Source organism: Podarcis tiliguerta, assembly GCF_965153285.1.
Source record: "Podarcis tiliguerta genome assembly, chromosome: 7".
In the NCBI taxonomy this organism is placed as follows: Eukaryota; Metazoa; Chordata; class Lepidosauria; order Squamata; family Lacertidae; genus Podarcis; species Podarcis tiliguerta.
The window spans coordinates 83,915,214-83,940,101 of NC_139540.1; the positions used below are offsets into that span (position 1 = coordinate 83,915,214).

The 24,888-nt window shown below is 46.2% G+C and overlaps 2 protein-coding genes across 5 annotated transcripts in view; one reads left to right on the forward strand and one right to left on the reverse strand.

Annotated features, from left to right (window-relative positions):
• Positions 1-52: 52 nt before the first annotated feature.
• Positions 53-7,378, reverse strand: LOC310681237 (protein diaphanous homolog 1-like). 2 transcript variants are annotated; one of them, XM_083448867.1, is made up of 5 exons: positions 7,350-7,378; positions 4,915-5,004; positions 4,740-4,798; positions 1,297-1,436; positions 53-803 (listed from the first exon to the last, which is right to left on the reverse strand). In XM_083448867.1, exons 3-5 carry the CDS (start codon positions 4,770-4,772, stop codon positions 629-631), a joined length of 348 nt encoding a protein of 115 aa, XP_083304993.1. In that variant the 5' UTR covers positions 4,773-4,798; positions 4,915-5,004; positions 7,350-7,378; the 3' UTR covers positions 53-628. The 2 variants fall into 2 exon arrangements, 1 of the variants encoding a protein (XP_083304993.1); XR_014513154.1 differs by lacking the exons at positions 4,740-4,798; positions 4,915-5,004; positions 7,350-7,378 and adding an exon at positions 2,119-3,088.
• FCHSD1 (FCH and double SH3 domains 1) overlaps positions 1,633-24,888 on the forward strand; it is a 31,305-nt gene continuing 8,049 nt past the window's right edge. Inside the window, exons 1-12 of one of the 3 annotated variants that reach the window (XM_083448697.1) lie at positions 1,633-1,675; positions 11,876-11,973; positions 12,807-12,852; positions 17,884-17,957; positions 19,331-19,475; positions 19,646-19,782; positions 19,989-20,052; positions 20,220-20,348; positions 20,855-20,977; positions 22,714-22,812; positions 22,902-23,018; positions 23,828-23,932. In XM_083448697.1, the coding sequence (XP_083304823.1) occupies positions 1,667-1,675; positions 11,876-11,973; positions 12,807-12,852; positions 17,884-17,957; positions 19,331-19,475; positions 19,646-19,782; positions 19,989-20,052; positions 20,220-20,348; positions 20,855-20,977; positions 22,714-22,812; positions 22,902-23,018; positions 23,828-23,932 (1,146 nt within the window). In that variant the 5' untranslated portion in view covers positions 1,633-1,666. Of the gene's footprint in view, positions 1,676-10,793; positions 10,953-11,875; positions 11,974-12,806; positions 12,853-17,883; positions 17,958-19,330; positions 19,476-19,645; positions 19,783-19,988; positions 20,053-20,219; positions 20,349-20,854; positions 20,978-22,713; positions 22,813-22,901; positions 23,019-23,827; positions 23,933-24,888 lie in introns of those variants that run through there. The other 2 variants (XM_083448696.1, XM_083448698.1) reach the window with 2 other exon arrangements.

Below are 24,888 nucleotides of genomic sequence, written 5' to 3' on the forward strand. Positions count from 1 at the left end.
TGCGCGATGATAAGATCATTTTGGTGCAAGGTGAAGATATATATAGCAAGAGTAACAAAAAGAAATTGTTATTTGGGGGAATTGAATTTAATTCTAAATTATATACTGGAAACGTGGGAGATTACAAGGAGTAAAAAAAATTTGATGTACCATGCCATATTAGAAGCAAAAAAATTTGTTCTGATGAATTGGAAGTGCCGCAAAAAGATGCCATAGAGCACATGGATTGATAATATGGACAGACTAGCTACATACGAAAGAATTGCATGTCGACACAAATTAAGAATGAATAAATATGAAGAAATCTGGAAGGAATATTTAAGCGATAAGGCGGACGGTGGTGGGAAGTAGGGGGATGAGAGGTGGGGAAATATTGTTAAAAAGGTGTAGTCATAGGTATATCAGTACTCAAATTTGAAACATTAAATTGTGTTATAAGTGTTCTTGCGGTTTTTGTTTTATGTGTTTTTTGTGGTTGTTGGTTATATTGAAAAAAATGATTAAATAAAAACAAAAACCAAAGCAGCACAAAAGAGTCCAAGATGCTGGTATAATAAGTAGCAAATTCAAGACATAAGTACCAGTGGCTATATGGACAAAATGAGGACTGAGCAATAATAAAGATGTATCAGCAGAAGCTTGAGGTCTGCAGAAGTACAGAAAAATCTTTTTTGCTGCAGGCCCCACTTGTTACCTTTAATGCCACTGAGGTGTCACTCTTCAGCCCATCCAAGATGGGTTTGAATCGTTCCACTTCATCCATTTCTGCTCGTTGTGTCAGTGCCACCAGAACATGCTCATGCCTATGTAAGAGTAAGGAAAACAAATCAGTAACAGATTATCTGACAGTGCAATGCTAGCCATGTCTACTTGCTAGTCCCAATGAGTTCAATGAGATGCACTCCCAGGTGCTTTAGAGATGGCAGTCTGACTTCCATACGCTCGCAACAGGAAACTATGTAAGAGTTTGATAAATTGTGCATCTACTATATTAAAATTTCTAAAAACTGTTAAGAACCAATGTTGCCTTGGATCCAGGGGACCAAAAACCCTCCTAAGCAATATGAAGTAAGATGTGGGGCTTCAAAGTGGGGATGACCCCAAACCTTTCACAAGCTTTGTTCAGCCTGTGCTTCTTAGGCTTCAGGCCGTTGTACAGATTACATGCACATTAGAACTTGCCATTTAGATGTAGCCTTCCAGTTTTTAATGTATTTTGAAAAGGATCCCAAGTGCTAGACTGCCCACCTATGAAATACAACTAAACCAAAAGATAAATCACCCATAGTTACTTACATATCCACAGGCTGAGGCAGAATGCAGAGGGCAGACAGTAGCATGATAGCATCAATCATCATGGATGGGACTTTGGGGTCAACGGCTCTTGCCAAAAGCAGGATCCCCTCCTCCATTTCAAGCATCGTCTTAATTCCAAACTAAAAAAAAGGGGGACACACACCCATTGAGTGCATGCACATACAGAAAGGTTGCCAATGCCACAGGAGGAGAGTAATGCAACTGTCTAACCAAGCTGACATGTGCAAAAGTGATGTGGGGAAGATCCCATAAGTGTGCAAATTTAAGAAGGGGAGCATCTCAACTGAGAGAAATCACACTGGAGGCAATGAACCAGCTTGAGCAGCAACAGCAGCAGCAGCAATGTTTAATGTTTAAGGTAGTAGTTTATTTATTTGACAATGATGCAGTTTCAAATGTGTCTTTTATATTTGATCTCCTTTAGTAGTGTTTTATTTTGAAATGTTTAAGTTTTTTGTTTGTGTGTTAACTTTGTTCTGTTAATCGTGCATTCTATATTTGAAATCTTTAAGATAATATTTTAGTTTCCTGCTAGCACTGTTGCTTTGAAAGTACACTTTATATTTGATTTTCTTCTACAAATGTTCTATTTTGGATTGTTTTATTTGTTTTAAAAAGGATAACAGTGGAGTTTGTACAGAGCCCCCCGGTCGTCTCACAGACTATTGACCCGTACACCACTAATCCGCTGCCACCAACCAGGTCCTCCCCAGTAAAACTTGGTCTCAGTCAGGTTCTTAAGTTAACAAAGAGTGTAGTTTATTGCAGACACAAATAAACTTTAACTGAATTACTCTTTACCTTCTTAGTCTTATTTTATCCTGTCTCTATCTCTTCTACCTCCTCTCACACAAGAACCAACTGCACTGTCTCTCTATTTCCAACTGTCTGCCAACGGCTTTTCCAACTGCCTTTCCCAACCAACCAACACACTAAAACCAACCAAATACCCACAACCAAAACCTGGGGCTAAGCACTTTTATAAACAGGTAGGCTCTGCCTCTGGCTTTCCAACTGGTCTACATATTAACCCTTTCTCTCCCCCTGTACAGACATTTTCAAACGAACAGGCAAACGCCACAGTAACAAAAATATTATTATTATTATTAATAGTAATAATACCAACTTGATTCTAATCTGAAGAGCTCACTCTCTCTTTCATCTCTCTTCCCCTATTCCCAGCCCCTGGAAAATTCTTGCACCATATATTCGTTGGGCTGGCTCAAGTCTCAATTAAAACATTTATCCCATGACTTCCCATATCCACCTCCATTCCTATTCCATTTTCTTCCCTTTTGTGTCTGTTCTCAACTGCAAACTGAAGAATGGTCTGGCTTCTTGAGCAATTGTAACATAGAGCTGAGTTACACTGTGTTCTTAACCACCACTCATTATTTACTTGACTTTCTGAAGTTCGCCTACTGATTCTAAAAAAGTAAGAAATGGCAGTTCACGCCTCCTCCTCCTCCGGGGTTTCCTCCAGGCACGGCCGTCGCGGGGGCCTCGTCGGCGGGGACCTTGCTCTTCTTCCTCTCGCGGCCGGTCCCGCGCGAGGGTCCCCCGCTGCCGCCGCCGCCGCCCTCCATGGCGGGGCGCGAAGTCCGCCCCTCGCCGCCGCCGCCGCGACCAGGACGGGGGCAGCTCGGCTCTCCTCTCCCGGCGCAGTCAGTCAGTCAGTCAGTCAAGGAGCGAGCGAGGCGGGCGAGCGGCTCCTGACAGCGACGGCGCTCGACGCCCACCCGACGGGACCTCTCAACGGCCGGGCAGCCGCGCCTGCCGAGCTCCGCCTCAGCCGGGCTCCGCCCTCCGTCACAGTGGCTGCTCCGCGCGCCGGCCCGCCTCCCAGGAAACGGGCGCCCCGCCCACCGCGGCGGCGACGACGTCGCACGTGAGACGCAGCCACGCCCCCTCGGCTCCCTCGCCCGCAGCAGCCGGAGAAACCAGGAAAGCGCAGAGATAGGAAAATGGGGTAGAAGGGGGCATGTGAGCTCGGAGAAACAACTTCCAAGATCCTTTCGGCGCTATCTTTCTCTCTCTCCTCGCCTGCCAGTCGTTCTCTGCTATGGAGAAAGACGCAGACAAATAGCTCTCTCTCTCTTTTTTTTTAAATAATATTTTTATTAAGGTTTTTACATAAAAAAAAAGAATACAAAAATACACAACAACAAAAACAGCAACACAAAAGAGAAAAAAAGAAGAAAAAAGCAAATAAAAACAATTCCATCTTCATAGTATTCCTTGCATTTATTTATTTCCCAGACTTCCCCACACCTCCCCTCTGTATTCCAATTCATATATTTAATCAGCAAATCCCTTCCCTCTATCTTAACTAATCTTTATCTTAATTTTAATATCTTAATATATCTTAATCTCCTTAATGTCTTAATATGTTCAGTCTTTTAATTTTACACTTTTTTACTAATAACCTTTTACGTTCAATCCGATCTCATTCTAACATTCATTGATCTTATAATATTTCTGTAAATAGTCTTTAAATTTCTTCCAATCTTCTTCCACCGTCTCTTCTCCCTGGTCTCTGATTCTGCCAGTCATTTCTGCCAATACAAATAGCTCTCTCTCAAGGCAGTATCAGGCACGTGGCCCCTTTGAATTCCTTTCCTTGGGGGTTTACCTGTCTCACAACATAGAGCCAGGCACTTCCCTCCCCTTTGCAGGCACATCGGAATGTCTATCTTCCAAGATAGAGCGAGATCAAGGAACAAAGATTACTCTTAGAAGTGTATGCAGACCCTCTGGAATCTGTTAAATTACAAATAAAGTGCTCTTGCTGGTGCCAGGGTGTCAGGATGATCTGTGCATCAGTTTGCCAAAGGTTGGTTGCCACCTCCACCACGTAAGTCTGCTTAACCCTTATATTTTGAAACAATCTGAAAGATGCTGTTGGCGAATTACAGATTAACCAACCCCAACCCCCAACAAATCATGCTGGAGAATTGGGATGAGGTGGAGATATCCCTGCACCCAGCCCAACCCAGAGACACTGCCCTTGTTGGCAGGGCAGTTCCACCAGCAAGAGGTTCCCCACTGTATCTGCCATAACAAGGGGCACAAGCTACCACTGGCAGCATTGCTAGCAGCAGCCAAGAGCAACTTCCAAAATGGAGTGTTTCAGGGTAGAGGTGGGCTAGAACCCAAATCAGCCGGGCTGCTGCCACATGATAACAATGGGCCCAACCAGGACGTGGACACCAATATAGTGAGCTGACATTTTCCTCTGCACACCACACCTGCCCTGGCCAGCACATGCAACAAGGTTCTACAGGTGGCAGCAGCTACTCCACGAAGCCTTGTCATTGCTTTGGAAGTATCCCCCTAAGTTATCTAGATACTAAAAACTTGGGGAAACTAAATATGCTACAAGTGACATCAGGGACGTTTGAACATGTAGGTCCTCAACTTACCACTATATGGAAGCTCCTCACTAATTGCTTCATCTACAAGTAATGATGTTTCATAAGTCCTAAAATGAAAGGCAGACTACAGTGAAGTCTTCACATGACACAAACCTGTGCCATTTTATATCCAAGGAAGGTGAAGCCCCAACCCATTATCAACAAAAGCTTCCAGAAGACTCACCAGCACCGGGCCACATTGCGAACTGTGTAGCCACCTCCTCCTAACACCAGGAGGGGTATGTTGAAACTCTTTACATATTCTACACATTCCCTAGGATTCAAAGTTATAAAATTCAGAAATGAATTCCTCTCAAATTTGCTTACATTCATCTATGTGTTGTACATAAACCATCACCCTTCATATGGCTACAAATAGGTTTTGGAAAATTTACAAATAACCAACAACACAGGCTCTATTTACTCAGGTGTATGCTCCTGAGCGCGTTAAAAGTGGGAGGTTTATTTCAGACTGGTCAAAAGCCCAGAAAAATATATGCAGCACAAAGAGTCAGTGTGAATTTCTAAAGTCCTAAATATTGAAAAGATTGAGCAATGTATATTATGTATAAATACACACAATAACTTATTCTGAGCTAAATGCTGCTCTTTCACTACTGACTTCAAAGGTGAAGGTTGAAAAAAAGTAAAGAGAGCCTAGGTAGGTATGTACCCATCTGTACCACCTCAAGGTAATTCTTAGTATAACTGTGGGAGGCATGCCCAATTAATAAAGAACAACCAAAACCTGTAAACTCTCTGCTTATCTTGTCTTTGTGGCAAAGCAGATAATTGTGCAGGTGTGCCTTATAGAACACACCTGCTTACAGAGGGGACAACTGATCCAAACATGTTAACAAAAGTGGAACAACAACACCATCACTGCTACAAAGCACCAAATCAACAAAGTTTGACCTAACACTACATTATTGCTCAGAAAATCAGAAACGAATCCTCATGTGCCAGGATAAGAATCAATTCTCAGAATGGGGAGGGGGAGAGACAGGGTTTCAAACTGCTAACTAAAAAGGTAAAGGTAAAGGTACCCCTGCCCGTACGGGCCAGTCTTGACAGACTCTAGGGTTGTGCGCCCATCTCACTCAAGAGGCCGGGGGCCAGCGCTGTCCGGAGACACTTCCGGGTCACGTGGCCAGCATGACAAGCTGCATCTGGCGAGCCAGCGCAGCACACGGAACGCCGTTTACCTTCCCGCTGGTAATCGGTCCCTATTTATCTACTTGCACCTGGGAGTGCTTTCGAACTGCTAGGTTGGCAGGCGCTGGGACCGAACAACAGGAGCGCACCCCGCCGCGGGGATTCGAACCGCCGGCCTTTCGATCAGCAAGCCCTAGCTGCTGAGGCTTTTACCCACAGCGCCACCCGCGTCCCTGTGAAAACTGCTAACTACCATGGACCAATAAAGATGTGACACAGAGATACATTAATGCAGGGGTCGCCCAAGTTTTTGGAGCAGTGGGCACATTTTGAATTTGGGGGAAGTGCCTGTCACAAAATGACTGCCGTTGGGGCAAAGCACAATTAGAGCCAGTACACGCACTGCTGTTTCCCCCTTCCAGACCTCATGCTTATTGTGGGAAATAAGCTACGTCCTGCTTGTGGAGATCACATGGCAATTATTTCACACTATTAGGAAAAATAAACAAGGAGGCCACACCCCCCCCTCTCTCTCTCTCTCTCTCTCTCACACACACACACACACACAGAGAGAGAGAGAGAGAGAGAGAGAGAACCATCTCTCACACATACATTACACAAATGCCTCTCCCTCTCTGCCCAAGTGCATCTTTCCCTCTCTCAATGCACACATTCATCTGTACTTCTTGCTCACATACGTATCTCAGTCTCTCACAGACCATATGCATGACTCTCCCCCTTCCAGCTCTCTCTCATACAAACACAACACTACACATGCATTTCTCATCTCTCGGCTCAAGTGCATCTCTCCCAATTCCACGCAGAACCCCTTCAAGGGGTGAAGCAAGTGGACACCCCCAGCTCCACATGGCTGGCAGGCAGCAAGCAAGCAAAGAGGATGGACCACTAGGTGAGCAGAGAAGCAATCCCTGCCACCTCTCCCCACTCGAAAAGCAACCCCTCAAAAGCAACCAGAATGCAAGGAGGCCAGCCCTTCCAGCTTCGCTTTATTTTTAACTGAAGCAACCACAAAGGCTCTCATTTTTATCAGACCAGCAGCACTGTTTTTGCAATATAGTTCATTCACCATAGCAAGCAGCTATTTAGCCTATATCAGGAAATAAATATAGTACACCTGCATTTTTCCACTGGGGGGGGGGGCGGCAATAGAAAGTTCATCAGAAAGCAGATTTTACTGAAGCAGAACAGGTGGGGGTGTTAAACTTTTTCTCATACTGTTTTTCCATCACATACACACCAATTAATTCCACTGTGTTTTTCTGCTGCAGGGCTAAGAGTCACTTTGTGGGAGGGCTCAACCTCTCCCTCACCCCTCCAGCACCACTAGTCCAAACAAATGTGAAGCTCCCACAGCTGCATTAAAGGGTAAAAAAGGTGGGAGATCCAATCACATCAGTTTCACTTCCAATGTGCCCTTTTACTCAACTCATTAAAGGGACTCACCCATGTCCTCTTATGCTGAGGTTAAAGCAGGAGTAAGCAACCTAAGGCCCGGGGGCCGGATCCGGCCCAATCACCTTCTCATCTGGCTCGTGGATGGTCTGGGAATCAGCATTTTTTTACATGTGTAGAATGTGTCCTTTTATTTAACATGCATCTCTGGGTTATTTGTGGGCATAGGAACTCATTCTTTCTTTCTTTTTTTCAAAATATAGTCCGGTCCACCATATGGTCAGAGGGATGGTGGACCTGGCCTTGTTAAATCAAAGACTAGAGTTCTGGGGAACTCAAAAGCTTTCCACAATTTTGCATCACTTTGCTTGGTTCTAATAAAGGTTTTGCCCAGCTGGGTTATGAAATGCTTTCTTATGGTCACGGAAGGCAAATACTTCCCACACCTCCTTTGACAGCTGATCAGCCCTTGCTAGGTTGAAACGCAAAGCAGCTCAGATGTATTGCAACCTGTGGAAACTTCACCAAAATGCCAGCAGATAACTCTGGCTGAAGCTCTTGCAGGCAGACCCTGCAAAATGTAAGATTTGCGCTATGATTAGAAAGCTCCTCCCTTGCCAGCGACCTAAATGAAAGAGGAGCATTTGTACAAATAACATCTGTCCACGAGGTGGTGCTGAACTGCCACAAGTGGCAAGGCTGGACATGAATCATTTTCTCATATAAAAAGGAGGACAATGCCATTTTGGCTATTACTGCCAGCCCACACAGTACAGCCTGGGGTGTGGGTGGGTGAGTGTAAGGGCAGTTACTTAGGAAACAATGAATCTGACAACTGGTCTCTAGTTGTTTGCTAGATATGGCCTAAAATTATTTAGAAACCTCTTCAAAACCATAGTGTGCCTTTTAAAAAGTAATACAACGGCAGAAAAGAAGCTTTGGGAGATGCAGTTGGGATCAAAAGAGCAGGCAGAGAACATTGGAACTGGCAGGACCAGTGAGCTCAGAGGTGGCCAATGCAAATATTCAGGAGTGCCTGGTTGTCACAGTAGCTTCTCTGCTAGAAGAAAGGTTGTGCGGCCTCCGTTCTCCTTACCGTCCTCCTTTATGAAGAACAGCCAACATTGCAGTTCACACCGGTTTTATCACATTTCAGAGCTGTTGTCACAATTTCTAGTGTGGGTTCATAGCACAATAACTACTCAGCAGTAAACCCGATTGCATTCCCTGGGGATTGCTCCTTAGTAAGTGTAGCTTGACGTGATTAGCCTTTAATGTGCTTCACAGGACTGTTCACAAAGGACCCCAAAAAATTCTAAGCAAAACTATTGTCTCTCTCCCCCCCCCCCCCGCTTATTCTCTTCTCTGTCTTCTTTCCAGAATGTGGAATATGGTAGAGGAATATTAAGTGGACCAGCAGCTTGTTCTCAGTGCCTCCCCCCTCTAACAAGGAGACTTGCCAGAAGTCAAACCAAGGTGGCAGCAGCCAGAACAGGGTCCGGGGTCAACAGCTCTTAGGGCCTGGCTGTGTAGGTGTCACTTCCCACGCACAGCACAGATTTGTGATTCAGAAATATCTACCAGGCCAAGGGCGGTATATAAATTTGATAAATAAATAAAGTAAATAAATGGAATGCCTTGGCCATAGCAATATTTTGGGGTTGGGATTGGCTGAGCAGCATGTAGAACTGATCAGGCACGGGTTGACAGAAATGACCCCAGGAGCTCCTCTATGTTTAAACAGAAGTACAATGGGGGGGGAGGGACGCGGGTGGCGCTGTGGGTTAAAGCCTCAGCGCCTAGGGCTTGCCGATCGAAAGGTCGGCAGTTCGAATCCCCACGGCGGGGTGCGCTCCCGCTGTTTGGTCCCAGCGCCTGTCAACCTAGCAGTTCGAAAGCACCCCCGGGTGCAAGTAGATAAAGTGTGCTGCGCTGGCTCGCCAGAGCAGCGATGTCAAGCTGGCCACGTGACCCGGAAGTGTCTTCGGACAGCACTGGCCCTCGGCCTCTTTGAGTGAGATGGGCGCACAACCCTAGAGTCTGTCAAGACTTGCCCGTACGGGCAGGGGTACCTTTACCTTTACCTTTTTACAATGGGGGGGGGGAGGAAATATAGTTCAAAGATTTTTGGTGAATTTTGGGGGGGAACATTTTTGTTTGTTTGTTTGATTGTTTTTGCTTGTAACTTCCCTTTGTAAGGCAGATGCCCTGCTTTGCTCCAATGAGCCCAGCCTTGATTCCCTTCCTCTCACCTGTCTGCTCCAACTCTTCCCCATCCTGAAAGAAGCACAGAGAAGAACCGTTTTTCGGGACACCCCCCTGCTTTGGAGTGAGGCAGCTGCGTATGATGCTATGTTATAATATTATATATTAATTTATACCCCGCCCCCGTCGCCCCCCCCCCCAGACAAGGGCTCAATGAGGCTTACAGATAAGAACCGCTAAAAACCTAGGGGTGGGGGGTAAACAATCATTAGAACAACTAAACATCAACAATTAAAAACCGTATAATAGTCATGGAAGTTGCTTTTGGGAGCCTTTTTGGCTGGAGAGCGGGGTACTGGTGCTCTAAAATAAATAATATAAACAATATATATATATATATATATATATATATATATATTATATATATATTAATATCATATATATATATATGATATAATATATATATATATATAATATATATATATATATAATATATATATATATATATATATATATATATATATATATATATATATATTTGCTTTCGTAGATTTTCACGGGTACAGGAATGCAGGTTTTGGTGTCCTCGGGTGTCTTCCCGTGTAAAAGTTGGGGTGTCTAGGCGACGTTTCGACGAGGTCTCACTCGTCATCTTCAGGCTGGTGCTTTCGGCTTCTTGTTACTGGAACAGAGCAGGATCTCAGTGTTTGAGTTCCTATAAATACTGTTGAGGAGGTGTGGTGTATAGCCTCCAATGTTCTGGGCAGAGAGGAGGTTCCCAGGCTAGTGTGCCTTTTCTTCTTTTGTTCCTTAATTACTCACTCAAGATATCCCTCAAGTAATTAAGGAACAAAAGAAGAAAAGGCACACTAGCCTGGGAACCTCCTCTCTGCCCAGAACATTGGAGGCTATACACCACACCTCCTCAACAGTATTTATAGGAACTCAAACACTGAGATCCTGCTCTGTTCCAGTAACAAGAAGCCGAAAGCACCAGCCTGAAGATGACGAGTGAGACCTCGTCGAAACGTCGCCTAGACACCCCAACTTTTACACGGGAAGACACCCGAGGACACCAAAACCTGCATATATATATATATATATATATATATATATGATCTATTAAAAGCCTGCAATAAGAAGAGCGCGGCCCCTGCCATTAACAGCCCGTTCCCGAAAGGCAGCGCAGCGCTCAGCCCCGCCGCCGTCTCCTTCCAGTCGCCGAAGCCCCGAGAAAACGCCCCGTGGGAAGCGGCGGGGAGGCGGGCGGCGCACTGCGGAGCCGGGCGGAGCCAGGCGAGCCGGGCGGCGCGGCAGTTCCGGACTCGCCTCCCCGCCGCCGCAGCAGCCGCGCTCTGGACCCGCTTGCCGAGGTCGCGAGGGCGGCCGAAGGGAGCGGCGAAGCGGGGGCGCCAGGAGCCCGTCGCCATGCAGCCGCCGCCGCGCAAAGTAAGTCCCTGCGTGCCGGGATCGCGGAGGAGGAGGGGGGCCCTCCTTGGCTCCCGGGCACAGTCGGGGCCGCGGGGTCCCCGAGACGCGCTCTCGCTCCCTCTCCGCCCCCTAGTCTGAAAGGGCGTGCGCCCTTGAAGCTGGCAGCGCCGCGTCAGGCTCTAAACTAGGGGGCCCCCAAACTTTTGGGATCCTGTGGGTACATTTGGAAAGCCAATAAGCTCTTGCGGGCGCCACAAACGACCCATTTCGCAGAAGGAGAAAACCGTGGAGATGTGCAGAAGCTCCTCCCAGACAACGCGGGAGGGGGGGCGCATCTACGCACACCTCAGAACAAATGAAACACAGAGGAAGGCGAAGGGGCAACCCCCCAAACAAGAAAGCAAACATTAGTTAGATATAAAAATTGGGCAGGGGCTTGGCTGGTGATGGAGGGGGGTCTTGGTGGAAGGTGCCACAGTGCCTGTAGGAGCCACATGGAGCCCTCCCCTCTAACCTCTTAGACTCTTCCATGCATCATGATTCCTAGCCTTTGTTTTAAAGTGCTTAGCATCCACTACCTTGTCATCCTTGCAACAACCCTTTTGCAGAGACTGAGAGGAGGAGGGACTTGCCCAAAGCTACTTACTGAGTTCATGACAAGCAAGATTTGAGCCAGGGGCTTCTAGACGCTATTGCTACACCTGCTCCATGTGGGTTGAGCTGCTGGAGCTTCTGTCCACTGCTGGTCCCTGAGGGCAGCTGTTACTGGGGTGCTGCCGGTCCTCTTCCCACTGTCTCTGGGTTCGTAGCCTTAAGGTTCCATTCCTGTGCAAAATAGGGGGTTCCTTTCCCTCCTGCTCCAGGTGTGTATGCATGTCTGCTCCTTGCCCTGTTGGAGGGCCTATTGCCATTATAAGGTGCAAACTCTTTCTCTTCTGCAGGTTAAGTTGACCCAGGAAGTGAAAGTGCGCCTCATAGAGCAACTGTCGAGCCTTCAGAACAAGCAACAACGGGAGCTGGAACTCCTAGAGGACATCAGGTAACAAACTGAAATTGGGAACTGGGCAAGCTCCTGAACAGGTTCCGCCACAGGCCTAAAGGCTACCCTTTCCCTCCCCTGTTAAACAGCCTAAGACAGCCTTCCTCCTTACAGACATTGAATCAGAAAGCAAGGGATGGAGATTGACCTCTTGCTAGTGGGTGACCCATGAACTTCCAAGAGCCTACTGCTCCTTATCCAAGAGGCTTAGTCTGTAAAGAGCATCAGCCTTAAGCTAGAAGTGTTGTTCACCTGCTTACATAAATCCAGCAGTCATTTGTGTTGCTTCTGTACGTGAAGTTAGCATGTTATGTTTCAGGGACTCTTCCAATGGATCAGTGCTGGGGTTCATATTTAAAATGTGGGAATTACTGGACAAAGCAGAGTGGTTCTGAGTAGCATGTGCTCAAACCTGAGCCATTACTGTGCAAGGCTGAGGCATCTCAGGGCCAACAAAAACAACAGCTGCTCAGTAGTCGTCCCCCCCTTTTGCTGGAGGCCATGCGAGTTAAAATAATGTGAGCTGCTGGGTTATTAGGAAAACTGCTCAGTTGAGGTCTTCTCTGGAATTTTCTGTCAGGAAGTATGACACACTAATTGATGTTTCGTAATTATTACTACTTTGAACTTGTTTTTTAAAAGCACCATGCAATTTCTGAGGTTACAGTTGCAAGGGGGAGTTGGGTGCATGCTAGCTGGGCTTCCGCTGAGTCCCAGAGCTCTTCACCCAGCAGATCTTGAGAGCGAGATTGTTCCCTTGCCCTTAGATTCTGATTGTGCAAGAAGATTGGCTGTGTGGTTATTCAGGGCCTTTGTCTTCTCCTTGCTTGCAGGTCCTACAGCAAGCAGCGATCTGCCATTGAGAGGGAGTACGGGCAGGTGAGACAATGCAAGGCTTCTGAGCTGCTTGCGTGAAATATATTGCATGCTCCCATTTAAATGGGTGTAGCCGGCGACATATCATGGCGGGGTGGTGGTGGATATAACCAAAAAATGTCTGGCCTTAGCAGCGGCCATTTCCCCAGGGTTTAGAGCTCTAACTAACAAGTCATGTCAAAAGATGGATACAGACTCTGCTTGTGCCATCCATTGTAAGCCAGCACTCATCCCTAGCTGAAGGAAGTGACCCAGTGAGCAGGCAAGGGTCATTTGAGCTCTTCCTTGGAGCTGATAGACCTAAAGAGCCAGCTGCAGCTGTTTCTTGTGACTTTTTCTACTTGGAAGTGGGCTGACGAAGAGTCAGCTGTATCTGGAACTTGTACAGCAAAGGGTCTTGCAATCACTAGAAAAATTTGAAGTAAGAAGTGGTACTTATCTGACCGTAGATCTGATTCCCACCTGGGCCATGTTTTGGAGAAGCCTCCTGGGTTATGCCCAGGCTATGCTATCAAACCAACATGCCCTGTACGCCTAACTTCCTCAGCAGTGGTGCTGCAACAAGCTGCTAGGCTTTATGTCCTCACATTACTGAGTGTTGCTGACAGAATCCTACCCTTTAGCCCTCCTGCCTAATCTCTGGTTCTCTCTTGGTTGCATCTGGCCACTGCACACATAGATGGCTTCGTTTGGCTGTCCCCACTGAGGCTTGGGCCATTATCTCTTGAAGTCCCAACCTGGGATTGCACGTGAGTAGGAAAGTGATCCCTTGGTGTATCATATCACTCGTCTGCATTTGATCTTCTGCCATCTTGTTGGACAGCATCCTTTTCATTCCTCCCCATTTGATTCTTGCGAGCCATTCACTGGTGTTGATAAGTGCGTTGCCATCCTCCTGGGGGGTTACATAACTGTAACGGGACTGGCCTTGGAAGGGTCCTCCGAGGCACTTTGCCTGTCTAGGACTGGACATGGAAGATGAGTTTGGGGACAAACATGCCTTTTAGGTCTGATTCTCGTATTTAGCAGGATCGTTTTCTGGACTGCTGAATATTACTCCATCTAAAGCCATAACTCATATGTTGCATTTGAACACTTTTTTAAAAACAAGAGATGCCAATATGCACTTTCAAAAGCAACTCCAAAAGTCATTGGAGTAGAGAAATGCCAGGCAAGGAAATTGTTAATGACCTGTTCCTCTTCTCTTCTCTTCTCTTCTCTTCTCTTCTCTTCTCTCCCTGCCCCCCCACTAGTAATTTTTCTGGTTTAAAATAAACTAATTATAAGGCATATTTGTGTGTATGAAGTAATTCCATGCCTCTAGAAACTAGCCTGCCTCGGGAAAGGCTGGTTTTCTGGCTGCTGAAATAGGGGAGCATTTGAACATGCACTGCCATCCCCTGCTGCATGAACTTGTACATTTTAGGAAAGGCTTCACCACGTGATTCTTCTGCTCCTTTCAAGGTTCATACCCTGTTAGCATCTACTCTCCTGTTGTGCTACCCTCGACCCTTATTTTTAAGCCAAATGTGAATATATATATATATATATATATATATATATATATATATATATTAAATTATAATTTTCATTTATATACATTACAACAATGATTCAACTACAATTTTAACATTTCCAGCTTCGACTCCCTTCCCTCTCTTTCTGCGGTTCTTTACATTTATTTTCATCCTTGCCTGTCTTAACTTATTCTTTTATTCATCTATTCTCATATATATCTCATATATATTTTTGAACTGCAGGTTTTTACAACAATCCCGCCAATGTCTTGATCTGTTTGCAGATTATTTGTAAATACTCAATAAACCATTTCCATTCCTTTCTAAAAAGTTTGTTATTTTGATTTCTTATTCTTCCGGTAAGTTTCGCCATTTCTGTATACTCCATTAGTTTCTATATCCATTCTTCTCTCGTTGGGACATCTGCTTCCTTCCATTTTTGGGCAAATAGCATTCTTGCAGCTGTGGTCGCATACATAAATAAAATTCTATACTTTTTAGGTAGTTCTGATCCCATAATTCCCAAGAGAAAAGCTTCTGGTTTTTTTATGAATGTTATCTTAAACATTTTTTTCAATTCATTGTATATCATTTCCCAGTTAGCTTTAACCTTATTGCAAGACCACCACATATGGAAAAAGGTACCTTCTTTCTCTTTACATTTCCAACACTTATTTGATTTTGATTTATACATTTTTGCCAATCTACTAGGTGTTAGGTACCATCTATATAACATTTTCATATAAATTTCTTTTAAAGCATAACATACTGTACATTTTATATTCATATTCCATAATTGTTCCCATGTTTCCATTTCTACGTTATGACCAATATCTTTTGCCCAGTGTATCATTGAAGATTTCCCTTGTTTGTCCTTTGTCTCCCATTCCAATAACATTTTAGACATCACTTTAACATTACAGTTTAACAGGTCTCTCTCTAGTTGTGATAGTTGTTCCTCAAACCCCCACTTCATATCCTTTTTTAAATACTTCATTCAAATGATGATATTGTAACCATGTTGTTAACACCCCAATAAATCCTTAAACTCTTTTAATTAAAATTCTCCATCCTCCTCTCTTAGCAAATTTCTATAAGTCACCCAACTTTCCACCATATTTTTCTTTTTTACCGCTAGGGCTTCCAAAGGTGAAAGCCAAAGTGGTGTTTTAGTCTCTAATAAGTTGTTATATTTATCCCATATTCTATACATTTTTTCCCTAATTATATGGTTTGTGAAGCCTTTGTGTACTTTCACCTTTTCATACTACAAATAAGCGTGGCAACGAAAAATATTATCATGACCTTCCAAATCTAAAATATGTGGGTTATTCAATAGCAACCATTCCTTCAACTAGCACAGACAAAATGCTTTATAATATAATTTAATAATTGGCAGGGAGAAACCTCTGCCACTGGAGCCAACTGGCCAGGGAAAAAAACAATAATAAAATATAAAATACTAATAGATATGCAAGATACTAATAGATATGCAAGATAAAATACTAATAGATATGCAAGAGAATTTTATATTTTATTATTGTTTTTTCCCCTGGCCAGTTGGGCTCCAGTGGCGGAGGTGTTTGAAAATGCTGTGCCCTTGGTATTTCAAGATCAGTGTGGTCCCTGTAGCACAGCTGATGACTGGGCAAAATGTGTGCATTTAGACTGGCTGCATTTGGCTTGCGAGCCTTGCAGGATGGGACAACCACTGACAGTGTTTCTCACGCAAGGGCTGGCATGCTGCTGACTCAGCACTGCTCCTGTGGTGCACCTCTTTGCTACTCCCAGTGCCACATGGGGCTTGTCAAGCAAGCAATCAAAACAACAAAGCCATCATGCATGGTTGCATGAACTGACTCTGAGTTACTGTCAGGAAACCACAGTATTCTGAACCTTGGACCAGTGATAACTTTGCCTTATGCTATTTTGAGTTTCTGAGCATACCTGCGTCCGGGTTTTATTTTAAGAATTGGATGTGCTCAATTAACACACTGACTTCCTGCAGTCCTACACCATGGATAAGGAGGGTGCAAAACATTCCAGGATGTGCTTGACCCTGAGCATCTTCCCTGAGGCAAAAGCACCTGCTGTTCAGCAAACCTGCTGTTCAGCAAAAAAGAAGGACACTGACAAACTGGAACGTGTCCAGAGGAGGGCAACCAAAATGGTCAAAGGCCTGGAGACGATGCCTTATGAGGAACGGCTAAGGGAGCTGGGCATGTTTAGCCTGGAGAAGAGGAGGTTAAGGGGGGATATGATAGCCATGTTCAAATATATAAAAGGATGTCACATAGAGGAGGGAGAAAGGTTGTTTTCTGCTGCTCCAGAGAAGCAGACACGGAGCAATGGCTCCAAACTACAAGAAAGAAGATTCCACCTAAACATTAGGAAGAACTTCCTGACAGTAAGAGCTGTTCGACAGTGGAATTTGGTGCCAAGGAGTGTGGTGGAGTCTCCTTCTTTGGAGGTCTTTAAGCAGAGGCTTGACAACCATATGTCAGGAGTGCTCTGATGGTGTTTCCTGCTTGGCAGGGGGTTGGACTCGATGGCCCTTGTGGTCTCTTCCAACTCTATGATTCTATGATTCTATGATTCTATGAAACCAGTAATATCAGAAGCTGCCATGTCAATACAATCCTGGCTCTTGGGTCTTTATCAGATGCTTGTTACTTTTATACTCTTCTCCCTTAAGTGGGTTAAACTACAGGGCCTAGGGTTTGCTGATCAGAAGGTCGGCGGTTCGAATCCCCTCGACGGGGTGAGCTCCCATTGGTCGGTCCCTGCTCCTGCCAACCTAGCAGTTCAAAAGCACATCAAAGTGCAAGTAGATAAATAGGTACCGCTCCGTCAGGAAGGTAAACTGCATTTCTGTGTCCTGCTCTGGTTCGCCAGAAGTGGCTTAGTCATGCTGGCCACATGACCCGGAAGCTGTACACCGGCTCCCTCGGCCAGTAAAGTGAGATGAGCGCCGCAACCCCAGAGTCGTCCGCGACTGGACCTAATGGTTAGGGGTCCCTTTACCTTTACTTTTCTCTTACAAAGCTCACTGCAAATTAGCATGGTTCCTCAGTGGCCTCCCATGCAGGCAGTGGCCAGGCCTGCTTAGCGTCAGCTGTGCTTCCCAGGCCGCCTATAATAAAGAAGATAGTTGCTGATAATAGCTAATGGAGTTGGAGAATCTCCACACACACACACACACACACACGGCCTCCTCTTCTTCTTCTTGGAACTGCTGTGGAGAGGAAGAGGCAGCCGCTGGAGGCCACTCTTACACCTGCAGCTCAGCAGGGAGGCCACAACAAACACATCTGCTAAGTTTTCTGCATGCGGAATTGGGAGGGATACCCAAAAAGTGCCAGTGGCCATATTTGCAGGAGCTTTCAGGGAGAGGGAGGGCAGGCTTGTGTTGTTGTTTCGTTTTCGACTACTCTTCATCTCCATCTTGCAGACTTAACATGGGTGGGAAGATGGGGCACAAAATGTTTCAAAATAAATACACCGTATATATTTACAGGCATTGCAAAGGCTGGCAAGCCAGTACCAGAAGAGAGATGGGCAGCGTGGCTGGAACGTCGCCAGTGACTCCAGGTGAGGAATTGGGCTTTGTGGCGAAAGGAGCTGAGCTGCCTTGCTTATTGGGGAAGGGGCTCGCCTGGCTTAGCAGCTGGAAAGGATAGCGTTTGAGGAGAAGGGGGACATCGTAGCCCTGTACCCATCTCCCAATCTTGGTGTTCATCTGAATCCACCTCTGATTACAGCTGTTCTCAAGGGTAGTCCAAATAGCAATACCACAGTGTTTAATTACATGTGTGTTTGGTCATGTACATGGGTAGGCAAACTAGGGGCCGGATCTGGCCCAATCGCCTTCTAAATCCAGCCCGCAGACAATCCGGGAATCAGCATGTTTTACATGAGTAGAATGTATGCTTTTATTTAAAATGCATCTCTGGGTTATTTGTAGGGCATAGGAATTCATTCATTCCCCCCCCGGGGGGGACTGAGGGACAGTGGACATGCCCCCTGCTGAAAAATTTTGCTGACCCCTGGTCATGTATATGCCTGGGGAAATGTGGCTATTGTTCCTTTAAGTGCCCAGCTTTTTGAATTCAAAGAGCCTTTCTCTTTCCTTTCAGCTCCTTAACCTATAACGTTGAAAACCTCTTAGCAGAAAGTGTGGTGGTTTTTGATATTGCATTGTGGCTTTGTGCCTTTCTTTAATCAAGACATCTGTCAATGCAGTATCTGTGCTTGCCCTTGAATTTTAGTGCAGGAAGCAAAAGTGCCACCCGGGTTACTTTCTTCCTCATTATTACTTGGGAGGAAAGAGGCTCTCTTAGCTGGAAAGCAAAGAAAGCAGGTGGGAGGAAGCAGCGTTAAGCCATCATTCCAGGGAAATGAGGATGTGGGCGCAACAACTGGACTCGGGAAATGGGTGGAAGGATGTGAGGAGCAAGGTGGGAGAAGCTGGCAACTGGAGCACACAGGCCTGGCAGAAAAATGAGTCAACTGAACCTTGACATAGTGGATGCTGTTGCCTTGTGTTGTTGGTCTAATGCAGCCATTCGATAGAGCTTCCTCAAATTTAACCCCAAGGCAAGTTCTAAGAATCTTGGGGGGTGGTTTGTGGAGAGAGAAACTGATGCAATGAAGCACAAGCTCTGAGCCTGGACGGGGCTTTATACTCAGAGAGCTCAGGAAGTGGTTTTAGCACTTCAGGAGGCTGCTGATAGATATCACTGTGCACATAGTTTAATGGGAACTGAGTGCGAATCAGCAAATGTTTAGAAAGATGCATCTGGCTGGCCTGTACTGCATATACCATGCTGCTTAGTGCAGTGGCTGTCAGGAAATGAAAAGCCCTGGTGTTCCTGGAGGACAGAGGAGTCCTCAGACCTCATGAAATCAGAAGCAGGGGCTGGTGAAAGCTGGTAACGCCTTGACCTCCTCTAATATTTCTGCAGGAGTGTCTTTGGCGTCTGGAAAGGTGTGATCGATGGCACCGTCTCTTCTGGTCAGTCCAGGCTGGCTGCCTCCGATAATTATCGCAGTGTGAGCGCAGAGGCAGCTAAAACCGCTCGTGTGTCAAAAGAACACTTGTTCAAAAAGGTACTCTTTGGGTGGGCTAGGAGGGTCCTAGTCGCAAGCCTTTGGGGACAGAGAAACCGTGCTTGGCTCTGGATGGGGAGGGGTTCTCGAGACTCTGCTAAGGGGTTGAGCAGCAGCTGGCAGAGGGCAGGATGCTGACTGTTGGACCACTTCTCCACCTGCTCTCCTAGGGCATGGACCAGCTGCTGAATATCCAGACTGAACTGCTGGAGACGGTGAAGGAAGTCAGCAAAACCAAGAAGCATTACACACAGATTGAGCGGTCCAGTGAGGTAGCCAGAGAGAAGGCTGCCGATGTGGATGCCAGGTGAGCCCCCAGTTCCCTACCCCCCCAAGCAGGGGAATGCCAGAATGCGAGTGCCAGGGGGTCCCAGTGGGCTGCACCATGTTGTTCTCGCAAGTCTCGCATGCTCTGGGACTTAAGGTAGAGCTTTCCAGAGCTGAGGCCACTTGGTGGTTTGCATCCAGAGGATCTGTGGAAACTGATGCCTGTCCTTTCCCTCTCCTCCACAGGCTCAGGAAGAGTGACCACGGCATATTTCACACAAAGGCCAGCTTGCAGAAGCTCAGCGCCAAGGTCAGAGGCCCATCCTGCCACCCCACTGGGACACTGAAGTGGGTTACAGAGGCCTGAGGGATGCGCACGTTGCACAGTGGGCTGGCAGAGAGCTTCCCGATGTGGGGTGTGGGTTTGGTAGGTCTTTGAAATGTCGAGTGCATGGCCCTTTGTTCCTCTCATTGCAGTTCTCTATGCAGCTGGCAGAGAATTCACAGCAGCTGGTGGTGGCACGAAATGAGTACCTCTTGACTCTGGCGGCTGCAAGAGCCCACCTGGAGCACTACATCCATGTGGAGCTGCCTGCTGTTTTCAAGGTAAGAGCTCTCTTCTTACACTGCACACCTTCTCCTCCGAGGACAACTTTGCAGACCTGGGCAGCTTCTTGTATAGCTGTGGCAGGCCATAACTTTGAACAGGAAAACTCCACCGACACACACTCCCCTAGTTTCCAATTTCACCTTCCTGCAGCTGTGTGCCTTTTAAAAAAAGGTGGGGAGAATTGCATGTTTTTTAGCCTTCCCTAAAATGCTTGGATTGCCACCTACTGTGGTCTTTTCTTTTGCTGTGCAGGATTTTAGCTTGAACCAAATTCTACTTCCCAGTTTCTTGCCAATCCCACAAATATCTTGCCTCAAATAGGCCCCTGTTTTTCTCAAGGAGTGCAGGGAGTTGCCTCATTTTGGATGACTCCGTGCAATGCAGCAAGTTTGGGTGGAATGATCTCTCTTCTCCTACGTGTACCTCTGTCCTGGAGGAGCCTCCCTTCCTGTTCCTCTTCTCGCTGTGCACCACCCAACCTGTTGGATCTGTGTTTTGTCAGATGCTGGATGGTGACCTTTATGAGCGGCTCAGAGACCAGCTGACCCTGATCAGCAAGACAGAGCTGGAGGTCTGCCAAGGCACACAGGAACTTTTCCAGCGTGTTCTAGGTACATCTGCACAGGTAACAAGGCGCTCATAGGTGACTGTGTTTCTAGGGGTCTGTAGGGTATCCCCAAAACTACTGTTCTCCTGTTGGGAGAAAAATACAGGCATATTTTTACATTTGATGTTTTCAGATCTCCTCCAATAGAAATCCAAGCCCTCTGTGACTATTCTAAAGTTTTCTGAAGAAGGAGAAAAGTTGAGAAATACAATCATGGATCTCCAGTGTCCCTTCTGTTTTGGCCCTTATTCTCTTGCCTAGCAAGTTTGGACTTTCTTCGCCCACCTTACATGTCACAGTTTAGTGTTGCTGTGGAACAACCATTCCCCAAATGAACTTGTGGTAGCCCTAGGTCTTCATTTCGGAGTTACTGTAAGCAACTTCAAGTGCTTTTCTTTGGGACCAATCCAAAGAAAATGATAACCACCTTGTTAGGCCTTCTCTACCTTTTTGGGGAATAACCTGTGAGCCCTCAGAGGCCTACCAGCAGGTGGGATAGGGTTGTCTCTTAAGCTTTCCCAACCTGCTGAAGCCCACCAAGCTGCACAAGGCTTCATCTGCCTCTGGTGCCCTCTTGGTGTGTGAATTGTTGGAGGAGCAAAAGAATGGTATGGTGGTGTTATGGAGCTCAGTCAAGAAGAGTAAAATTTGGGATAGGATGTAGGGAGCACAAGCAAAATTACAGAAAAAAAAATGGTAACAGACAGGCCACAGAGATCTATAGGACAGGGATGGTTGACGAATGGGATAAAGAGAAGCCTACAGAGAAAGAGGAGATGGCACTATGGGATGTGGAGAGAGGAGGAGCACCTGAGAGATTGTGGGAGCAGGAAAATATAGCATAAGAAAGGTGAGTAAGGGGTAATGGGTGGAGTTACAAATACCTTGAGGACCACCAACCTGGACCTTGTGATCCTTATTTGAGGCCCTCCTTCATGTGCCTCCTGCGCTAGAGGTCTAGAGGATGGCAACTCAAGAACGAGCCTTTTCTGCAGTGGCTCCCTGTCTGTAGAATGCTCTTCCTAGGGAGGCCCGCCTGGAGCCTTCATATCTTCAGGCGCCAGGCGAAAATGTTTCTCTATAGCCAGGCCTTTGGCTGAAGAACATTCTATGGCCTTTTAAATGTGTTTGTAGGAGGGAGGAGGTTCTTGGTTTGTTTTTGTTTTTCTGCTATGTATTTTGTGTTCTCATTATATATATTTTTATGGTTTAAATCGCCCTGTGCTCTTTGAATGAAGGGTGGTATATAAATTTAATAAACAAGTAAACAAATAAAATAATTACAGAGATATCATTTACTCATGCAGAGAAAAATGAATATACACTATAAGCACAGAGATAAAAGAGGTGGTGACAGATAACCAGATTTAAAAAAGAAAATACTGCATCAAATACGGCAGAAACACTTTTCTGAGACCGATGTAGTCTGGCTCTCTTAAAGATGTAAAAATCTACAAGTGGCCCTTGAGTGATTTGCATTGGGCCCTCAGATTTAGCTGATGAAGAACATTGCAAATGTGCACTTGAAATGCATGTTCTTCATCAGAATTGTGTTTGATAAAATAAAATAAATAAATGCTGGACCACTGAGACTTTGGACAAGGCAGCTCTTTGGAACACAGAAACAGCAGAGACCCTGCCAGCAGCATTTCCTCCAGGAGGGACAGGCGGGCGGTAGTGCAGTGAAGGCGGCTTTCTCTCTCACTTGCTTAGCATCTCTCAGACTTTCTTTTCTTTCTGGTTCTTTCTTGCAGGTGTGCCAGGAGCAGAATCTCCTCCTCTTCCTCCAGGATAATGCTGCATTTTCAGCGATGGTCATGCAGCCCTTTCAGCCAGCAGGAGCTGACCAGGTGGTAAGAAAGAAGCAGTCCTCCTCTAGCCCTTGCCCAGGAGGAGAAGGGTGCCTTCGGACAGGGCTGCTAACAAGCCCATTTCTTCCCAGACTTCTCTTCTGCATGAAAGTGGCAGCAGCCTTGGGGAGAGCGGGTTAGAGAAGGAAGCACGTCGCTGGGCCGCTCGAGCAGCCAGAGATTACAAAATAAAAACTGTCAGTGAGCAGGTGAGCAGCCAGGCTTTATTTCCCAGGAAACACTTTCCAAGTGATAGGACTTGTCCATGGAATTAGAGAGAATAATCCCCTTTTCCTGGTTGTACTTTTATCTTCTGCATTATTTGGGTGGATGGATATGAACTGGGAATAGCATAAAATCCTGTGAAGAGTTAATCCATCCATTGGTGTCTGGGGGCAGGGTAAAATGAACCCCTGTCTTCACCCGTGAAGAAAAAAAAACCAGTTCTCTTCCTGCTTAGATCAAGAGAGCAGGGTTTTTGTGGGGCTCCAGTCCTTCAGGGCCTTGTGGTTGCTTGCCCTGGCAAGTCTCTTTCCTTCCCTTCCCCTTTGGGCAGTCTCCTTAGAATTGGGGCCCTTTTTCCCTGAAAGAGGAGGAGCAGCTGTCAGAAATGGAAATGGAGGTTTCTAGGCAATTTCCCCCCTGCCCTCCTCTACTGGATAAAGCTTTTGTATTTCTGGAGCTGGCAGAGGAGAAACTAGCAAACTTCTAGGAGTCCAGGAGATGTTTCCCCAAGACAGGAGCCCAGCCAGTTATTCTGTTCTAATGATTTTTTCACTCTGAAAAGAACAGACTTCATCCTGTTTAATGATTTCACCTCAGCAGCCACAAAAAAAGTTCTATAATTTCATTAAAGAAGATGTGGCCTATTGCAAATTTTGACGTTCCTGTGGCCATTCTAATTTCAAGGGCCAAAGACTGACGCAAGGTTTCCTTCAGGATTCCTGAGACAAGAAAACAGAATTTGCCCTGAGAATGATGCTAGGGTCACTTAAGTATTCAATATTGGGTTGAGCAGGTTCTACAGAGAATGGAAGCCAGGAGGCAGCAGGCCCCTGAGGCAGAGATGACCACCATGGAGAAGAGGATGGAGGAGATAAGAGAGAATCTACGGAAGGCTGAGGTGCGTCTGACTGCAGGCTGCTTGTGCATTTTCCAGAGTGGTCAGCAATGCTTGTCTGTCTGAAGCTGTCGGCTTTGTGCCATTGATATCCCTTGCGGGCTCCTGGCATTTGTGTCCTGTGTGTGTGCTTTCTGGTGCTTTTGCTGACTTGACGGCGAATATTGCAGGGGTGAAAAGAGCAGGCTGCATTGCCCAGGAGAAAAATTCCAACTGAAGGTAGCCAGCCCATCACCCCATTTGACTGTATTTTATAGCCAGGGGACTAGAATCTCCATGCTCTGTAAAGTTTAACTTGTTGAAGAGGTGAAATATAGGTAAAAAAAGGTAAAGGGACCCCTGACCATTAGGTCCAGTCATGGCCGACTCTGGGGTTGCGGCGCTCATCTCTCTTTACTGGCCGAGGGAGCCGGCGTACAGCTTCTGGGTCATGAGGCCAGAATGCTCTGGCGAACCAGAGCAGCGCACGGAAATGCCGTTTACCTTTCCACCGGAGCAGTACCTATTTATCTACTTGCACTTTGATGTGCTTTCGAACTGCTAGGTTGGCAGGAGCAGGGACCAAGCAACGGGAACTCACCCCATCACAGGGATTGGAACCGCCGACCTTCTGATCGGCAAGTCCTAGGCTCTGTGGTTTAACCCACAGTGCCACCCATGTCCCAGAATAATAGCATCCCAGAATAAACAGGTTAATGCATCCTCATATTGAGACTTTGATGTTTTATCCTTTCTGATGCAGTTAGCCAGTCACAGGTGGATCTACATTTGGAAAATGATTTCCGCCAGCTTCTCATCTCCCTTGCTCTGCCTTGTGTGTGATAAACCAGATTTCAAACAAAGGAAATTTCTGTTCTTTTATTGAGGGAAAGGAGGGTATAAGATGCTGTGGAAAGGAGGGTGGGCGAATGCATGGAGATGGCTCAAAATCAATAGCAGAATTAGATTCCTAGGTTCAG